The sequence below is a fragment of the Molothrus aeneus genome, chromosome 20, assembly GCF_037042795.1.
Source record: "Molothrus aeneus isolate 106 chromosome 20, BPBGC_Maene_1.0, whole genome shotgun sequence".
Taxonomy (NCBI): domain Eukaryota; kingdom Metazoa; phylum Chordata; class Aves; order Passeriformes; family Icteridae; genus Molothrus; species Molothrus aeneus.
In genome coordinates this window covers 7,595,877-7,615,440 of record NC_089665.1, presented here as the reverse complement: position 1 = coordinate 7,615,440, position 19,564 = coordinate 7,595,877, and the positions used below count along the sequence as shown (strand labels likewise).

Sequence of the window (19,564 nt, the reverse complement as noted above, 5' to 3'; positions counted from 1 at the left end):
AAAAGAAGCTCCTGTCTTAAAGCAATGCTCTATTTCTACTTTGATTTTTGACTGCAAAACAGAGTGGGTATAAGCTGAATTGTCTTAAAAAATGAGTTAACAGCTCTTCTTCCTTTGCCCAGAACTCCCAGACCAGCAGCACTCACCTCCCAGGGGCTGCAGAAGGAGCTTGGCTGCTGAGCTAAGGAGCCCCATTTCCTCAGCAGGAGTGGGAGAGGCTCATTCCCCTGGGGTGTGGCTGTGGTTAGACCTGAGGATGCTGGTGGTGCTGCAGGATGGCCAACCCTGCCTGCCTGCCATGGCAAAGCTGGCTCCAGGTTTCCCAAGACACACACACACACCTGAGTGAATGGAAAGGACCCAAATTCCAAAATCCCCACAGCAGAATCCCTCCTTTGCCCTCCCAGGGTGGCACAACTCGGTCTGAAATCACCCTGAACTGTTACAAGAACTGCTCATCCCACTATGTTTGTTGGTTTTTATTTTAAAACAATTTCACCTAAGCCAAAGCATAGGCTTGGAAATTATTTACATTTGCTGAAATGTTTGGAAACACAGGAAGAGCTGGCCAGCAGATCCTGCTGTATGGAACACACAAGCTGGAGGTGCAGTTGCTCCCAGTACAAAGACCTATTTGTGCAGAGAGGGCAGACACACACCAGGAATGGTCCCTGCTGGAGCCCAAGCCCTCTCCTGCCTCCTTCCAAACTTATTTCTTTACATAAGCACTGCATGCTTTTATAGACCTGAGTCACAAACCTCCCCACTTCAGTAATATTTTGAAGTAAATTTAGCCCTGGTGATACATGCCTGACCTAGAGGGAACTGCATTTCTAGCACAGCAGGGAAATATCCCCATGTCCCCCCTCCTGCACTTGGGTGTTGTCCCACATCAAGGCTGACCAAGCCCTAGGGTCATTCCAGCCTCCCCTGACACTGGAAGTGGGGGACACAGAAGATCCCACCAGCTTCCCACCAGTTTCCAGTGGGGACAAGATCCTTGCAGGGTCCTGTCACTTTTTAATGTAATAAATTGTGGCTGTGTGTTAAAGCTGGACCTGCCAGGGCCACCCGATCAGCACTTTCCCAGCTACTCACAATTTCTTTTTACACCTGCAACATTCCTGAGCATCCTGCAGAGCCTTTAGAAAAGGCTCCCTTTAAAAAGCTGAAGTTTCAGCAGCATTTCACCCTGGAAGAAGCCAGCTCAGCACAGCTCTGGAGCAGGAGGCTCTGTAGCAGATGACATGCCCAGGCACAGGCACCACGAACATCTTGGGGAAGTTTCCACTGTACAGCTGGCAGCTCAATGGGGCTTTGCAACCTGCAGAGAGGAGCTTCTATTTTCAGTGCAGCTTTAGGAAGACAAAGGATGAAGAATATTGTCCCCCACTTCCAAGAACTCTGCATCAGACGGAGGGGTATGGGCAAGGGAGATAAAGAAAAGAAATAAAACATTGAAACCCTCCCTGTTTGCAGCATTTATGGGAGAGCCCCACGCTGTGCTTGTGCACCTCAGGGGTTATCAGTGAATTTCCTTCAGGTTTGCCTTTGATTGATAAGCTCCAATCACCCTGGACAACCCTTCTGGAGCTCAAAGGATGCATTTTTAAGAAAGAAACGAAAATTATGAAATAAACAAAAAAAATTCCATGTATTTGAAATGTCTGAACAGGAATGAAGGGAGAATTGGACGGGCAGTGCAGGGAGCAGACAAAGCAGCACAAGATGTAAGATCCGAAGAGCCCCGATGGCAGGAGACCTCTCCAAACCCACAGGGCGCCGAAACCAAGAGAACCAGAAAACAACCCGCAAGGAGAGGGTGGCAAACGCTGCTTCAGGGGTGCAGAGGCTCTGATTTCCAGCCAGGCTCCTCCCGCCTCGCTCTGGAATCTGGGTTAGCAAAGCCTCAGGGTCCCCTTAGGAACAAAGAACAGGGGAAGGGCTGCGCCAGGCAGGGATGGAGCGGGGCAGAGCCGCAGCGAGGGGAGGATGGAGGCGACAGCAGGCTCCGAGTGCTAATGAGCACAGCCCAGCTGCCAAGGCACGGCGCTGGCAGCACGGATTCTCTACCTGGAGATGGTGGATAAAAAGGCTGGCATTCGGGAAACGGCAACACCAACTGTAAACATTGAGGTTTTCTATTAAAACACTCCAAAATCGAGTTCACGGCGCTGTACACCGCCCACGCTCGGTGAAAGGGAGGAAACAAAGGCACTGGTGTGAATTTCTAATGGAGGGCTCGGCTCCCTTTCAGCAGGAAAGCTGCTGGGGAAAGGCTCATCCATAATGCAGGAACAGCCACTGCGCCCAGCCTGCCAGCAAGGACAGCGCTTCCCAACGCGAACCACACTGCTCTGGGAGGGGGATGGTTAAAAATATATATCCTATGCCTGTGCCACTATAAATTATTGACTGTACAGGGAGCAGGAAAAAAGGATTCAGTGCCATTAATAATTTATTTTCTAATCCAAACGAAGATGGAATTTTATGCACCACTTATTACCAGCGCCGCAACTGGAAAAACTCACTGCACTCCCACTGTCTGGAACCAGAACTGCCTTTCCATTTTCAGAAGTTTTTTTGAAGTTTCTCCCTTTAGCTTGAGACATACAGTCAAAGCCTTCCCTTGGGAGAGCATCTGGTCACTCCTGAATATTTAGCAGGCATTAAGGATACAGAGATGTATCCCTGCTTTAAGGCAGCGTTTACAGGCACAGCACGACAGCTCTGCAAGGAGAAATCCCTCTCTTCACTCCCAGGTACCACAACACCAGGCAGCTCTGCTGCTCTGAGAATACCGGTCTGGAGTGGCACTGAAAGATTTAGCATCGATTGCAAAAGCATCAGGCACAGGTGGATCCTCCAGGCACAATGCTGCCTGGCTGGAATAACGAGGGAGGTGGACCAGAGCACAGTGGGGCTGGAAAACCTCAGGGTAACAGGGTCCCCTCTGTCCTGAAAACAGAAATTCACAGAGAGAGATCTTCTTTTTAACACTTACCTCTAAAGAAAACCATCCCTGTTCCACCTGGTGAAGAAACCAAAAAAATAAATCCAGGGCAAACCACCACGAGTATAATCAGCCCCCTCCCAGGCAGGAGAAACACAGCCCCCAAACCATTTTGGGTCAGGAAAGGTTCCATCACACCTGATATTTGATATAAAACCTGAGAACACACTGATTTGTATGTCCAGGGACAATTCCAAAGGGGTGGGATGAATCCCCTCTGCATCTTCCCTGAAGTTTAGGTAGGCAGAGATTGTCAAGGGGAGAGAGAAGCAAGCACCTTTCTTAGAATTCTAATTTATTATTAAATTACATATCAAAGCCTTTTTTTAAATTTAATACATACAGAGAATGCACAATAGGTGAGAACAAAAATAATTACAGTTACAATAGAAGTTTCAAGAACGTGTATGATAAAGAAAAAAAAAAATCAGAAAGTGCAATCAGAAACTCATTTACAAGGTATGGGATGTTTTGTGAGAAAGGGCTTTGTTTTGGGTGTAGAGTGTTTATTGAACTGCTTTCCTCACTCCTTACCACACAGGCCAACAGCTGCTTCTGTACTCAGAACTCAGACATCACCACTGGCTCAAATGTGCAGTGCCAGGAGAGGTGCAGGGCACAGAGGGCACGGGAGATGTAACCTGGGATGTGGCTCAGTTGTGGCTCACTGTGCCTCTCACTGCATTCTCCTGTCCTGCACATTCCACAATCCAACTCTGCTATAAGGAATTTCAGAACTTTCAGAATTTCCTCCTTCAGCACTGACAGCTGTTACCCTCTCCTTCCTGTCTCAAACGAAAGCTTTGGGACAAAACCAGTAAAAACAGGAAAAGGTTATGCCTCAGGTGATCTTGGGAAACAAGTTGCTACATTTAGAGAGTTAAAACTCTCATTTAGTTATGACTAAATGAGCTGCACCATCAGAAGGGGTGGAGCAGCCTCAGCTCCCTGTGCAGCAGTTCTGGGAAAGCAGCACCTCAGGGGACAGAGCAGGACAGCAGTGAACATTGCACCTGACACTTGCACATCACTAAAAATCTACTTTTGCTCTTTCATTTTCAACATCCAGCAAGGAACTGACTCTTCTCACATTAATCCTAAGACAATGCAATGAAAGGACTTGTGAGCTACAAATGAAAATTCTTATTGATTACTCAGTAATCCAGCAGTAATTTATATCTCACTTTGATATGCAAAACTCCTGAAATTAATACTGGTTAAGAAAAAAACGTTGCCCAGGAAGGTCAAAGCCCTGCCAGTGCCCTGGGGAGAAGCCACAGCTGTGGACACAGTTCTGGGTGTTGCTCAAATGCCACTGCTCTGCTGCAGCACCAGAAACTGAAGATCTGATGAACAGGTAAAAAATAACCTAAAGAACAGGGATAAAAATATTCCCACTCGTGTGAAGTGCGGCATCAACGTTACCAACACCATCCTTTGTGTTCCAGTGCCTGGCCAGGTTTGGAGAAGCTGCTTATCTGCTGGGAAGAATGAAGCAGAAATTGAAAAAAGAGCGTCTGTGTGTGTGAGACACATCCTGTAAAATACCCTGGATTTCCCCCCTTCATCTCAGTGCTCAGCAATGATTTTCTTAGCACGCTTCTGTTGGGTTGAGTTAGGAAACCGCCACTTTGGCAGGAATTGCAGGAATGAGAATTCTTTAACCACATCTTTTCTCCTCAGAGCAGGAGGAACCACACAGAATGAAAAACTCCAAGAACACATTTAGCAACAGGAGACACACAAACCTGTATTTTGGGATTTGAGGCAGAATGCTACAATGCACTGTGTTCATTTTCCAGTCCATTGTTCTGACCATAGGTCCAGGCTGTTGGAGATGAATTATGAGGCTGATTCTCCTGAAATTGGAAGCCTTTCCCTGGGCCAGATGCAAACACACCCCTCCAGGGAGCACAGCACAACACCCGCTCAACTCTGCCAGATGATGATGAAGGGAAAACTCCAAAGACAATTAAATGTATTCTTCAACACAAAACTGACTCAAAACCAGCAAAAACAAAAACCATGGAGGGGCTGCCAACACCGAAACCATTTCCAGTAAAGCTTTATCAGAGATAATTCAGCATATTTCCATTATTTTATACTAAAATATATCAGTTCCTCCATAACATTTTCATAACATGAAAAATCAATTATGTTTACATATTTATTATAATCTACATATTTTCCATAGCAGCTTTTTCACAATAAGATTAAATATATGCACCAAATAATCAGTTAAGTCCAATAAAAAGACTTGTTATAAGATTAAATAAATGAATTTATTTATGGTACTGAAGATCTTATATTGCCAACTATAGAGCAACCAAATCCTACAAATCCTAAACAGATGCACAAGTGCTGATCAGGGTCCCTCAGGGTGGAGGAGGAATCAAAGAAAAGGCAACAGGGAGAGTTTGGTCTCCCAACACACAGATCCATTAATAACCCTCCTTTATCCATCAAGCTTTTTCGTGAACCCCCTTAATAAACACTTCATCTCCAAATGGGAACATTCCCAAATCAACCAAATAATCACCCTTTATTTCCAATACAAGCCCCACAGTTTTACACATCTTAATTCCAAATGCTTCCAAATCCCAATAGCAGGATGGCTGATCAGAAGCCCTTGTTGACTTTTTAGCACAGAGTTATTAAGTCTGCAAAGAAGCCTTTAAATCCAGACATTCTGGGTGTAACAGTGTGGGTTTGCACACTACACAAGTCTCTATTCCCTCCAACTCACAGGCACTATAAAATGAAGTAAAAAATTGTGTCCATCCTGCTGGACCCTGCTCCAGAGGAGAACCTGGGGACTGTGTGACATTTGTGGGTGATGGAATACATGGAATCTGTTAGGAGCACTCTAAGTGGATTGTGAAAAGAGTTAATCAAGTTCTTAGAAAGGTATTTCAGTGCCAAGGCTTGAATTTATTGGGTTATGATATGACAGATGGAAAAGTGTTGTTGAGAGAGCAGAAAAAGCTGCGATCTGGGAAGCTGCAGTACCAAAGCCACTGCAGATGTCAGCTTTGTTTACAGACAAACAACAGGGTTCTTTTTGCCTGTCCAGACCAAGAAAAAGTTTTTTCCCCCCCAGATAATGGTAAATAACACTTGTTTCACTATTCATCCAGTCAGCTCTTTGCTAGGAGGAGTTATGTCCAAAACCTTTGCTCACAGACACCTTTGCCTCAGCAATAACCATCATCATTTTCATTTCCAATGAACAGTTTAGATCATATCCTTCTTACCTGCACTATCAGAATAACTTCACCTAAATTACAGTATAGGCTTTGTAAACTGCTTATTGTGTCTTTATAAAGATCTTTATGATGCCAGCCAAAATGAAAGTATTTGCACCCAAAAGATTCCTTCAGGTGAACTCATGTTTGGTCACTTTTCAGATGACTGAACACTTGAGTAAACAGCTGCTGGGACACTGTGCTCCCTTTTTACACTGTGGGACTTTGTCAGCCCCTTTAAAGCCACAAGAAATCTTATGATCTCCCTCAGAGGGTACTTTCATATTCATGTTCTGTGCAAAAAGTGAACAGAACCCCCCTTTTTTTTTAATTAACTTTGAGGAATTTGTGTGAAGCACAGTTTTCACAGCATGAATTATGCAGAAATAACTAGAATCTCAACCAGGAGTTAAGAAGAATTACAGAACATGTATTTAGTAGTAAAGCAACCTGAAGGCTTAAAGCTGCAATATTCATCTCTCAGGGTGAAATTCAGTACTGGGCTGGGATTAGAGGGAAGGGCCTTCCTGCTGAGCTTCCACACAAGGCAAACTTAATCCTCTCCCACTCCCCAGCCAGCACCAAACCTCCCCAGCACTGCTGAGCACTGGAACTGTTCCCCCAGTCCTGGTTAAGCATCCCATGGGCACTTACCTTGCAGTGAGAAAGGGAATTAAAGACAAACAAATCCCACCAAATTTAACCCAAAGGGAGGTGAACAGCAAGGGAGGAGAAACACTGCAGCTTCAGCCCAAGCCCAGTGTCAGTGGCTACCATCAGAAGCTCCAGACATCCACGCTGACAGCCCCAGCCACCAGCAGGCTGTGCAAGTCTGATGCTTCCCCCAAGTCACTTTTCCTTGGCTGGGAGGAGGGAAGGTGGTGATGAGGTTTGGCAGAGTCCAGGGGGAAGCAGCCATCAATGGAAGGCGTAGAGGAGCAGCAGGATGGTGCAGACGCCGATGACGCCGCCCAGGATGAGGGAATCGCGGCGCTTCCGGAGGTTGATCCTTTGGATCAGGCTGTTCACTGCTGGAAAACGGTCTGGGAGGGCTCTGAGTCAAGGGCACAGCACAAACAGGGATCCACCAACAAGCCCCAAAGGCTGGAAGGGGAAATGCCAACACTGGCACTACTCCCACGCTGGGGGCAGCAGGAGCAGTAAAGGCTGGTGGACAGGGAGCAGGATTACAACAACTGCACTTCACTGACTGCAGACCAGCAGAGAAAAGGGAACAGCCCAGAGCTCACAGTTACACACAATTCACTACCTGATCACCTCTGTCAGCCTGATTTTTTAAGATTTTCTAAGCCTTCTGATGTTTACATTCTTGTAGCAAACTTTCTCACACACTTTCTGTACATAACTTATTTTTTTGCATTGTTTTATGGAGAAGGGGAAATTTGATGGACTCTTGGTTTGTCCGTGTCATTGGAGAGGTGGCACTTTCACCCTCCAATGCACTGTCACTTTTGGAAAACTATAAATGTTGGAGTCAGAAAATAAACTTCCCTCTTCTTCACCTTGAGAGCAGTGGTGTGTGCACTTGTGTTGTTTCGTGTCCTATAGCAGCAACCTCAATTACCAGCATTTTAATCTCCAGCATGTGAGGCTTAGTTACTTTTATTAATTGTGTTCAAATGAGAATGAAAAAAAAAATGGGGTGGTTATATAAAACATCTGTGGAATTTCTTCAGTGAGATTCTGTTACTGGTGAAGAGAAAAACCAAAGGAATTTCTTCAATGGGATTCTGCTACTGGTGAAGAGAACAACCAAAGGCATTTGACTGAGAAAATCCTGCACATTGCATGACCCACACACTGTGCAAGCTCTGTAAAACCACAAGGGTGTAAATCTATCTCTTAATGTACAAAATACAACTGCCAACAAGACAATCAGAGCTTCGTGTCTTTGGAATCGAGAATCTTTTTTAAGGCCAAAGCTTCTTGAGATTTTATTGGAATGTTCTTGCCAGCTGCTAAGATCTGTAATGAAATTTCTGGGTTACCAAGATGCATCTTTCCAGGATGTCATGTGTCTGACCAAACAGTGCTGACATTGTCCATTGACAGAGGGGAAGGAGTAAGTGGGAAAACCACAAACGTGCCTGACTTGTCAGCGTGGCACAATCTTCAGCCCTGAGACAGAATATGCACAGAAACTAACAAGCCAAAATCTCACAAGAGTGTAAGAGGATGCTCAGACCCTGACTTCTCTTAGCTGTAAACCACAAGAGGCAGTGATGAACACCGAGCTTCAGCTGTTTTGAAAGCAAAAAGCAAAAATGAAACTGTACTTCTAGAACAGCATACAGCAGGGAAGGCCATGAAAAGCTGTTGCAGACCTCTACCTGAAAATTAAATTCTGTTAATTTATATGCAGTGCCAAAATTTGACCAAAACCAATTTTTCACCCCATTTCCCATTAAGATGCTTCAGTCAGGTTATCAGGTGAGCCTGATAAAAACCTGGCCTGTTTGTCACTGCTGACAGCACAGGACACAGAGGCACTGACACTGCTGATGACAGAGTGAAATATTGTACCACAACTCTTCTTAGGCACAGGCAGCACCAATATTTAGGAAAAAGGATACTTGCCAAGGTATTCATCTTGCTTTGTATTGACTTCAACATTCCTCTCTGAGAAGTCATATTTTCTTTTGTTGCCATGGCAATGCTGGGGAAAGAAAGAGGATCAAGTTGTTGGTGCTAAGAATAATCCACAGCTCCCACAAGAGGAGAACAAGCAGGGAATGCTTCTTCAGAGGACAATGAATGGGGTGAAGCAACATGAATGAAACCACAATTTTTTCATTAATCTCTCTCTTTTACAGTTAAATGATTTCAGTTTTAGATAAACTGTTAACAGTGTGAAACACTGAGATTTCTTGAAACAGGCAAGGTTTGACTTTTCTCCTCTAGCCCCAATGAAAACTGGTATTACCTTACAAGCAACATAGGAATTATGCTCTCATGGCTTAAGCTTTAAATTTAGAAGTTTGTTTCATCCCAAATGATGCTTCCATCACAGCACAGAAAAAAATCAGTTTCTGAAATCTGGTCCTAATTAAGAATATCCCCCATGGTATATAAGTTTTCATTTTCTTTGTTTCTTTACCAATAAAAAACTGAATTTCTCATTTAAAATGCTTTGGAGGTCAGAAAAAAAGCAACTCTGTTCTTAAAAACAAGATATTAAATGAAGATTATAAAGAATTGTTCAGCTGACAAAGCTTGAAGACACAGTGCCTGAGAAAGAAAAATATGGCAAATACTGCTCTCCTTGCTGGCATGTGTTTCAAAAACACAAAGCAGGACAGAAATACAACAAGGCTTCATAATAACTCAGAAAAGTCACCTCTACTGCTGTTGACTTCATCTACAGGAATAACAATGATTAAAATAAGTCCTTGGATGAGTTTATGAGTCTTAAATGTGGAGGGGAAATGTTCTGGAGGAGTAAAAGTTAAGTGGAAAAAAACACAACAGAAAAATATAAAAGGAAACTAAAGCTGTCATTTCAGAGGCAGGAAAATGTGAAATGCTGCTTTTACCTGATACAAACATACAATTTTTCAATGCAGGTATTTTAGTCCTCTAAAGTAAAAAACAACAAACTCACAAAACCACTAAAAATTTGCTGTTAAGAAGAGCACTCAGGGAATTCTGAATTACTAATAATCAAGTTAGGAATTTTTTTTTTCTATCTGCACACAGGAAAGTTTGTTCAGTAACCTACAGACTCCTATCTCCCACCCCCACACTGACTTGATATTTGTCCAGATGAGTTTTTAATACAGTGTCTCTCAAAGCACTTCTGAATTAAGTCCCATATTTTTGTAAGATGCATCCAATGACTCATTAAAACATCCATTCATTTACAGAAGTGAAAACACAAAATGATTTCCAGTATATAAAGTGCTCTGAGCCACCTCCAAAATGCCTTTAGAAATAATTACTCAGAGAACACAAGGTTCCTGCTTTGACATCTGGGGAGTGAAACTGTCCATTCCATATGAAAAGGCAGGATGTAAAGGGTTAAGAGATTGACACCAATTTAATTTTTTTTTATCTAGTATTTTCAAGAATTTAGCTCAAAGGGCTGGGTTTTACTGCAGAGCTCTGAAGGAAAAAAACCTGGGGTAATTACCATTTTTAATATGATATGGTCTAGTAATGAAATGTAATTGTGATATTCATGAACAAGAGTTTAACTGGATTCCAGCTACTATTAACACATCAAAATTCAAGCAAAAAGCAATGCTGTTCACATATAATTTGATTATTCAACCCTTGAGCTGGTTTATCTAAGCCTTCAGATCTGTAAAGGAGATTATTAAATCTAAGAAGCAGCAGAAATCAGAGTTCCTGGGGACCAGTCCAGAGATTGGTTTTGTATCTTGAGCACTGCAGATTCCTCATATCCTCCATCAGACAGTTTTGGTTCCATTCCCACCCCTGACATATGTTCATTGACTTGCTGCTGCCATTGCCTCAGTGACAAATGCAGATTTAAAAAAAAATGAATCCCATTCTTGCCATTCACAAGATTGGCCCCATGTAGTCACACCCAGATCTCAGCACCTGGTTCTGCTGGTCCAGAACTCGTGTGGACCTTTCCCATCAAAAGATGAAACATTTCTTACTGGAACAGAGATGACCCCAATTCCACATTTCCCTTGGAAGCCAGCAGGAACTATTCTCAGTGCTGCACTGGCTGGAACTACCAGAGCTGGGTGTAAACCAAGTTTCTAAAACCAGATGGTATCTGGCCTGCTCTCTATATTTAATATTAAAGCCCTGCTCAAGCACAATGCTCAGCATTGCTGCACTACTGGAGAAATCTCTCCCAGCTAAGCCCAAGGTCAGAGCCATAAAAACCCCACCTATCTGTTCCCCAGAGCAGCAGGAGAATCTCAAATTCCTGGGCTTGCAGTCATATTTCCCTCAAAAGTTCTGCCACATTCCAAGTTTGCCCTTGATTGTTCAGCAGTGCCGTGGGTATGAGCGTGGCCAAACTTCCCTCCAAAGCAAACCCAGCTGATATTTGTACTTAGTTTGCTCTTTTCACTGGCATAAAACCCTCAGGGTTATTAACACTTCCAGGCATCATCTCAGATGGACAAGTCTAACATGCACAAATACACTTTTAATGCTGCCTGACTTGGAAGCAAAGGGTTTTGAGTTAAATTAGTGTTTAAGCTCTCATTTCACCCCACATTGCAGCCACATTCATCCAGTGTCACTGAGGGAAATGTAGCAAAAAATCAACTCCTGGCTTCACCCATTGAGACACATCAGTCAAATCTACACTGCTGGAGAACTGAAACAAAACTCTGAAGAAAGAAGTTGTGTTATTAAAAATCAAATAATTCACGTATTACTGGAACTCCTGCTTCATTTTGCATGCCATGAATCATACTTGCTCATTGAAATTCATGACAAGGTCTATGATTAGGGAATGGACTCTGTGACTGTGCATAGAAATGAAAGCTCTGGGTTTAAATTGGTAAAAATTCTGATTGCATCACTTATTCTTTGTCTGGAGATACATTTCTATATTTGTATCTCTAAATATACACATATGTGTGTGCATCAATGCATACCTGCACTCACAGCCTGGCAAATTCCTTTATATATCCCTTTATATTCCTTTATTTATTCCATTGTTTCCTTTGATGAAGCCTAAGGTGAAAACAGAAGAAACATTCCCCCAGGAATGTAAGTGATTTTGCCTGGACAAGGTGGTTGTGAAATGAGAGAATTCTCCAAACGTGGTTCATGCCTTTAAAAAGTCAACACTCAGTGCATCTGAGCTTTTCCCTTTTATTAAATCCTAATTATTACCTAAAGAGATAGACCAAATACATAAGGAGATCATTTTTAAAAATAAAATTTATGGCTTTGGTCTGGCTTCAGTCCAATCTGCCAATATACAAACATTGATGGATTAGGTCTCAGAAACAGAATTACAACAAAATCCTAAGAACTTGTCACTCTCTACAGGCAAAACTATAAAAAAATATTCCAACTGAGCCAACATAAAAACACAAGTTGTTAGAAAACAAGAAATAAATGGTCTGCTATTTTGGAGGAGTGATAATGTTTGAAAATGAAAACCTGAGAACTCCAAACATATTAAGCAAAATCTCTGCTTATATTTAAATCTGGCCAAGAGAAGTGAAGGCTGTTCCAAAAGAACTGCAGTACAAAGTATCACATCCCACTCGCTTCTGGAGAGAAATATGCTGCAGTAAGAACCCATAGCACGTAATTCATTTAAAAATTGATTAAAAGTTTAGTAATAATGACACATCTGGAGTGACAGCCCTGCTCAGAGCTTTGGTTACTGAATCATTTCAGCTCAGGTGCCCATGCACTCCCTGGCACGGATGTTTGCTCTGTGGAGAGCAAGATTCACACTCCTCACTCCTCTGGCTGACAGCAAATCAGAGCAAGGGCTCACAATTAGTGGCTGTAGCTCGTCAACAAAAGCCTCTGCACACACAGAAATGTGCTTCTCAATGTTTGGAATCAGTGCTTAGTAACAAAGCCTAAGGAAGTAAAAGTGTGAAGGAAATAAAACCCGATTTCCTGACTGGCTTAATTAAAAAATGACTAATGAACTGCAGCAGATGTAAACCTTGAAGACAGAGCAGTAGCCAGAATGAGCTAATTACATCTCAAGGAATCTGTCCTCAAACAGCTTCTTCTGCACAATTCCCTCTTTTATTTGGGTTACAATAGATAAAACAATGGGTGAGTTGGGTAAACTCCCATCTGGTAAATTCACTTGGAAGGCAGCAGGATTTGCCATCAATTAATGTCACACCCAAACACTTGCCATTACTGGGGACCACAAGAAAAAAAAAAGAACTCAACAACAATTCACCCTGGTTTTAACAGAGGCAGAATTCAACTCAGATATAAGTGGAATTACATTTCCTACTCCATGTTGTTACCAAACCAGCTCTTTTTGTACCAAAAAACTGTAGAACATTTTTGGCAACAACTCAAGCAAGAATTTACTCCAGATAACAAATTGTGTAAGGTTGAGAGCTTGGAGCTCCTCTGATGACACAGAATCCAGAAGCCAGGCCAATGACATAATTACATGTAATTTTGCAGGATATTAAGAGTAATAAATCACCATATGCTGCTTAATGTTCTGCTTACTTGGAGTGGCAGCAAAAAAGAAATTCACCAAACACTGAACATTTTTGAGATGGAAAATTAGGGTTACAAGCATGGCAATACAGGAGAGGAAAGGACTAGAACACAAAACAAATACAGCTGGGCTAAGCTGGAGAAATATTTCTGTGAGGCTGTGGTGAAATTGCACCACATTTTCAGGTATTATTGCACTCATCCCTGCACACTGATGTGGTTTAACACACTCTTCCTCCATGTTAATTATCCTGAGCCCACTGTGTCTACTTAAACCAGCCCTTAATGGACACAGCCTTGCTGCACCTCTAATTATTCTTCTTGATCATTTATGTCAGTACATGCATTGTCTGAAAGCATATCTTACTTGCTTTCTTACCTTTTTTTTTTCTCTTTTGTTTTAAAGCAATAATCTAAAATTTAAAACCATTAAATTGGGCATTATTACAGTTTGAGTTATTGGTCTGCAAAAGGTTGGCTTGGAAAGGGCACAGATAATAAAATTTGTGTTGCTGCAGTTCTACAATGTCTAGATTAGTTAGAGAAGGTATCATTTAAGTATCCAAACAATGTAAGAAAAGATAAATGTACAACAGCAATAACCTCTCAAGCAGTTGTGGTAAAAGCCCTCACCCATATCAGCTGCACACTGGGTGCTGAATATTCTGAATACATTGAAAGGTTACAGGAATCAGGTTTTACAGGAGTGTCACTGTGACCAGAAATGTCTTGACTACAGGAATAGCCCTCAACAGCTCAGCCTGGGATTCACTCTGCTCCAAAGGTGATTCACCTTTGAGCAGAAATCCAAATTTTCTAAGCTAGGGTGAATAAAATATTTAAGCAACATTCCTATGTCAATATTGAATAGAAAAAACCCAAACCAAACCCAGCAGCAATCCATTGTAATACTGCCAAGGAGCTGGAAACAATGCAGTTACAGTATAAATATAGGGACTGATATATTTAGACACAATTTAATGGAAATGCTGATTGTATGGAAAATAATGAAAATTTTTACATTCATTCCTACCTTATTGTTTCTTCTATCAGTCGATCTGAGCTGAAAGCCAAAGGAAAGAAAAAAAAAAAAAAACAAGTTAAAGAAAGTAACAAGCACAAAGTACTACTTTAGATCACTAATCAATGATCCCCATCATCATCTTAATAAATTTGCTCTTAGAATGTTTTATTTCTGGATGTTGTTATATTTTGCTACTACATAGGTTTGGTTTATATAGAGTTTGGAGAAGATGCACTGGAGGAGCATTTCCTAAGTGTAGCAAGAGCAGCTGCTCAGGAGAACACACAAAACACTGAGAAGACAAGAGAAGGGAAATAGCACTGTGATTTATGGAGGACTGTTTGGAAAGGAGTACTAGAGAAAGGAGCAGCTAATTTTATTGCTTTTTAATCCTGCCCACCCCTTCGAAAAATATCATTAATGATTAAAAAGCTGAGATTGGGTCCATCTCAGAGCCCTGCTCAGGATCAGCTCCCCAAACCCTGGCTGATGCTGGCAGAGCCCTTTGGGGGAACAGCAGCTGGATGAGAGCTGAGCTGATGGACTCAGCACACCCCCCGTGCCACACGCAGCCCTGGTGACAGTGGCCCTGTCCTGCCTGTCACACATTGATCCAGCCCTGTGCAGCATCCCTGGGAAAGGGCAGCATCCAGCACAGCACAGAGAGGACATTTCACTAAAAAACCCAACACACACCATTAAAAAGAGTAACAAGGACCTTGGAGGAATGCAGCTATTTCTCCTTTTCTGTACTCAACTTTCACACAGCGTTTCCATCACTGCTTTGCAGGCAGTTGTGAAATGTCACAAAAACCCCTCTTGTCACAGCAATCAATATCTCCAGTGTAACCCTGTCATGGAACAGGTGCCTGCATCATTCCCACAGTTCACCCCTACAACTGCTCTGTTTATCTCACAGATTCACACAAATTCTTAGAGAATAATGGTAAAAAAATCCAGTTTGCAGTTTGAGGAGGAAATCAGCCTGACAGAAAAGCAGTTTGATGCTGTACTGGCTACTGCTTTCAGTAGTAAATCAGAATTGATTGCTTCCAAACTCCAAGATGCCAACAGGGCATGGCCACCTCCATCCTCCACCCTCCTCATTCCAAGTGTTTTGCCAACCCCCAGAGCAGCACAGCTCTGCCTCTGACTCAGCCTGAGCTGCCTGATTTGGAACTTTTCTCCTTCCCACAGGAATTCTGGAGATCCCCCCACAGCTCCAGCTGGAGGAACGTGCTGGGCCACGTGTGTGACCTGCTGGGGAGGGGGACAGGCAAACACAATGACTTTATTCCTCTGTGAAGAGAACTGAAAACACCAAGGTTGCTATTTCAGGCTGTCCATGGCTTGAAATACAGACACAGAACAGAGCACTAAAAATATTTTGCTCAATTTTAAGCTGCCAGGGACTCGACTGGGGCAGCAAACAGAGCTACACTCTCTAAGATTCACATCAGCTGTGAGCATGTTGGTTTAAACAAATAAAATCAGTTTTATTCACTGTGTGGTGTTTATTACACTGGCACAGAGAGGGGAAACACCCAAGCTGTGTACACAGAGCAGTCTCACAGCATCTCCCCATGTCCCCAAGGCAGGCAGAACAGGAAAGCGATGCATTAAAGATTTCTGTAATCACTGAGTCTCCCAGAGACACAATCCAGCTGAGAATGTGCCTTTCATAGATAGTCTCTAACAGACAAGTGTGTTATGTGGGCAGGGCATAATCAGAATAAACTGCAAAACCATTAGAAAACAGCCTCAAAAGCAAGAGCAGTGCAAAAGAATGAATCATTTTAGAAAAGGTTAAATTATTTAAGAAAAAAATTTATCAATGAAAAAGTATTTAAAACCTTGCTGGTAACAGGTTACACTTAAAAAAAAATTCTGTGGAGGAAGATGTTAGAAGAGCCCTATTAAAAAACCTACCTTAGAAAAATCATTACCAGCTCTTTGTCCATTTAACTGATGAAATGATAGAATTTTTATGCTGATGAACTGAAGATGACAGAGAAGCTGAACACTTTTACAGACCTCAAGTGAACTAGGATGTCCTCCAAGGCTTTTAGAGCACCCAAATTAGGCTTGCCAGTTTGCAGCAGGGACACTCACTGTTTTTATGCTAGAGAAAGCTGTAGATGGGCAGTTTTATTCCTTAGTCAGACACATAAACACAAAAAGTGACTTAAAAGCTTCAGATTACACGACACTGCTTTATTTTGCTATGTGTATGTATGTTTATACGCACACAAAAATAAACTCTGGGAATGTGGCTACCTGTAAAATGATTATAAAAGTCATAAAAATGTATAAACCAGTAAAAACCAGTTCTGAACACCAACACAAACAGGCATGAGCTGCAAATGCCAACACAGGGCATTTAGCAGGCATCTGCAACCTCAAGATCAACTGATGTGGAGTCACCCCAAATATTTAAAAGGATGAGAGGCACAGGAATTTTCTTCAGAATGAAGATGTGTAGGTGAGGGCAGGCTAAAGGAAGCACGGATTTATTAGCACAGCTTGCAGAGTGTTCTTCCCAGCACAAGAAGAATCAGCTCTTGGGAGGGTTTCCAATCTCATCCCTCCTTCCAATGTGAACAAACCCCCCAGGAATGGCCGTGACAGTCCCTGACACTCTGGTAAAGGCAGGCACTGTGAGCAGGGACATTTCAGGGATTCTGCTCTGCAGGTTTGGGTTCCTTGGCAAATACAGATTGTAAAGTTCACTCACACCCAAACAGAAGCATCTGTTTCATTCATTTTACAGCTCATAACCACAAAAATAAGTCAGATTTAAGGAAGATCAAGAACACAAAGTACAACAGGGCCCAGAGACACAAGGGAAGTTTGCAGATCTCTGACTATTAATAACCTGTTCTCCACAAATAGAAGCTGTTCTCACAATTAAAAATAATGTTCATTTCCCAGAATAAAAAACTAACATTGAACAAGGCAATTGTGCTTAACTTACATATTCCAAACACTACAAAAAGAAGCTCTTAAATTAAAATCTATTGACTTTGTTCTTCTGCTGTCCAAGCAAAGACAACAAATCCAGTGGACATTTCCTTATGAACATCCAAGCAAAAGATGGTTCTGGGCATTATTAATCTGACTTGCCATCTGTTTCAATAAACTCTGCATTTTCACCTGTCCAGACAGACAAAGCTTTTTAAAAATCCTACAGGAAAGAAAGGCTGGAAGCTGCTGAGGCAATCACCTCCTGTAAGGAATGGCACAAGCCCAGCAGCCATGCATATGGAACAGCCAGGCCTCTGTGCAACTGCTGTCTGCAGAGCATGGCACAGCTTGTCCTTTAAATATGCAGACAGGTAAATTAATCTGAAGGAGAAATTAATTGAAATATGCCCCCATAACAGAAAAGAGTCCTGCTCGCAATATCAGGCTTTTACAACTAAAAGAAAGCATTTTATGTTGTTTGTAAGGCAAATCTCTGTGTCTGTACTTCAGTAAAATTCATTAATACAGATGAATACTTAGTTGAGTAAAACTCATCTGCACACAACTCATCTCACAACATGCTTTAAACCCTTCAGATGAAATTAAGGGCAATATTATCACATAGAATAATTTAAAAGGGAGAGGGAAAACCCTGTAGAATAAACTAATATAGCACTTGATAACTATTTTCTTCCTTTCAGAAAGAGTAACTACAGAAATAATAATTTTACTTTGTTCTTTCTGTAACTGCAAGATAAATCACTAAGTGTCTGCTCTCTCAAACTGCCTCCAATAAATCTTTCAGATTTTCACAGTCCTGGATCACCAGGCAATGTGGAGCTTCCAGGAATGCAAATCCTGCAAAACACACTCTAATACAGATATACAGGTATGAGGCAAATCTGATTTATACACTCAGTTATCTCCATCATCATAATAACAGGATAATAATGAAAAAACACTGTGCACACACACAAAACTTCCATCTCCAACTCATTTTTTCTGCTTGCCATCAACATTCCTTATAATATTAAAAATTCATAAAGTCATTAAGCTCTTTAAAAACTTAAGTAGAAGAATGTAAAGCAGAACACTTTTTTTTCCCTCCCTGTGATTTTCCAGATTTTGTAAGACTTGTCCCAAGTTTGATTCAATTTAGTTCCAAAGTTGCTGAAGAAGACAAGAATTGGTGTAGAAGTGTATTTATTGACTAAGACCAGTGTATTTGACCATGAAGCATGCATCTCCCACTTCCAGCATGAGAAAACCTGGCTGGCCAAAAACAAAGGCATGAGGCATTTTCAGGGATGAACACTTTCCCCACAGAAACCACTCCAAAAGCAAAGAAAGGTCCCAATACTGACCCAAACTGCTCTCTTTTGTTGGTTTTCTGTGAGTGCTAATTCAAGCACAAATCAGGATGCTAAGGAAATGCAATTTTGCCACATTGTGTGTTGCAGAAGGCAACAATCAAACACAAAACCCAGCACAAATGTGAGCATTAATCAGTGTATAAATTTGCTGAACATCATCCCACCTACAAACTCTGAACACCTCAGTGAGCTTATTTCTGCACATCTCAGAAATCACTTTCTGTAAGCATGAGGAATAGCTGCAAAATTGGAAAAGAAAAAAAGCACAATATCACATTGCTTTTCATCAACGCAAGCAGTTTGTTAAATCTAGAATGAAAGGCACTGGAACAGAATCCATTGCTCTAGGCAAGAGTAAACCAACATTGGCTGGTGCTGAATTTCTTTCCAGATGGAAAGAAATTGTACATGAGGGCAAAAAATACACAGAAGGCATCTCTTTTCACTGTAGGGAAAAATCTGCCAAAGGATTTCCAGGAAAATAATCTGGTGAAACCTCCTCCAACTGCAACCCTGTAACACAAATTCAGCTAAAAATCCAACTTCTAGCTACATCACTGAGTAAACACCTCACCAGCTCATCAATTCCAGCCATTTGGATTTTAGATACACCAAGAGAAGCACTTTCTTTGCAGCTAACACCTGTAAACACATAACCAATACAAAGATTAGTTGTTCTAACTCAGTTTAAAGGAGGCAAATGAGTACCAAGGGATTTTCTCCATTAAAACAGGGATCCACCTTCACAGGTCTGACAACAACATCTGTTTCTCCTGGA

At 41.9% G+C, this 19,564-nt stretch overlaps 1 protein-coding gene across 2 annotated transcripts in view; it reads right to left on the bottom strand.

Annotated features, from left to right (window-relative positions):
- Positions 1-3,287: 3,287 nt before the first annotated feature.
- The window catches only part of GOSR1 (golgi SNAP receptor complex member 1), a 28,975-nt gene continuing 12,698 nt past the window's right edge, over positions 3,288-19,564 (bottom strand). For both annotated transcript variants that reach the window (XM_066563541.1, XM_066563542.1), the window contains exons 7-9: positions 14,459-14,488; positions 8,853-8,935; positions 3,288-7,301 (exon numbers count right to left, since the gene is read on the bottom strand). In XM_066563541.1, coding sequence (XP_066419638.1) covers positions 7,177-7,301; positions 8,853-8,935; positions 14,459-14,488 — 238 coding nt within the window. In that variant the 3' untranslated portion in view covers positions 3,288-7,176. The remainder of the gene's footprint in view (positions 7,302-8,852; positions 8,936-14,458; positions 14,489-19,564) is intronic.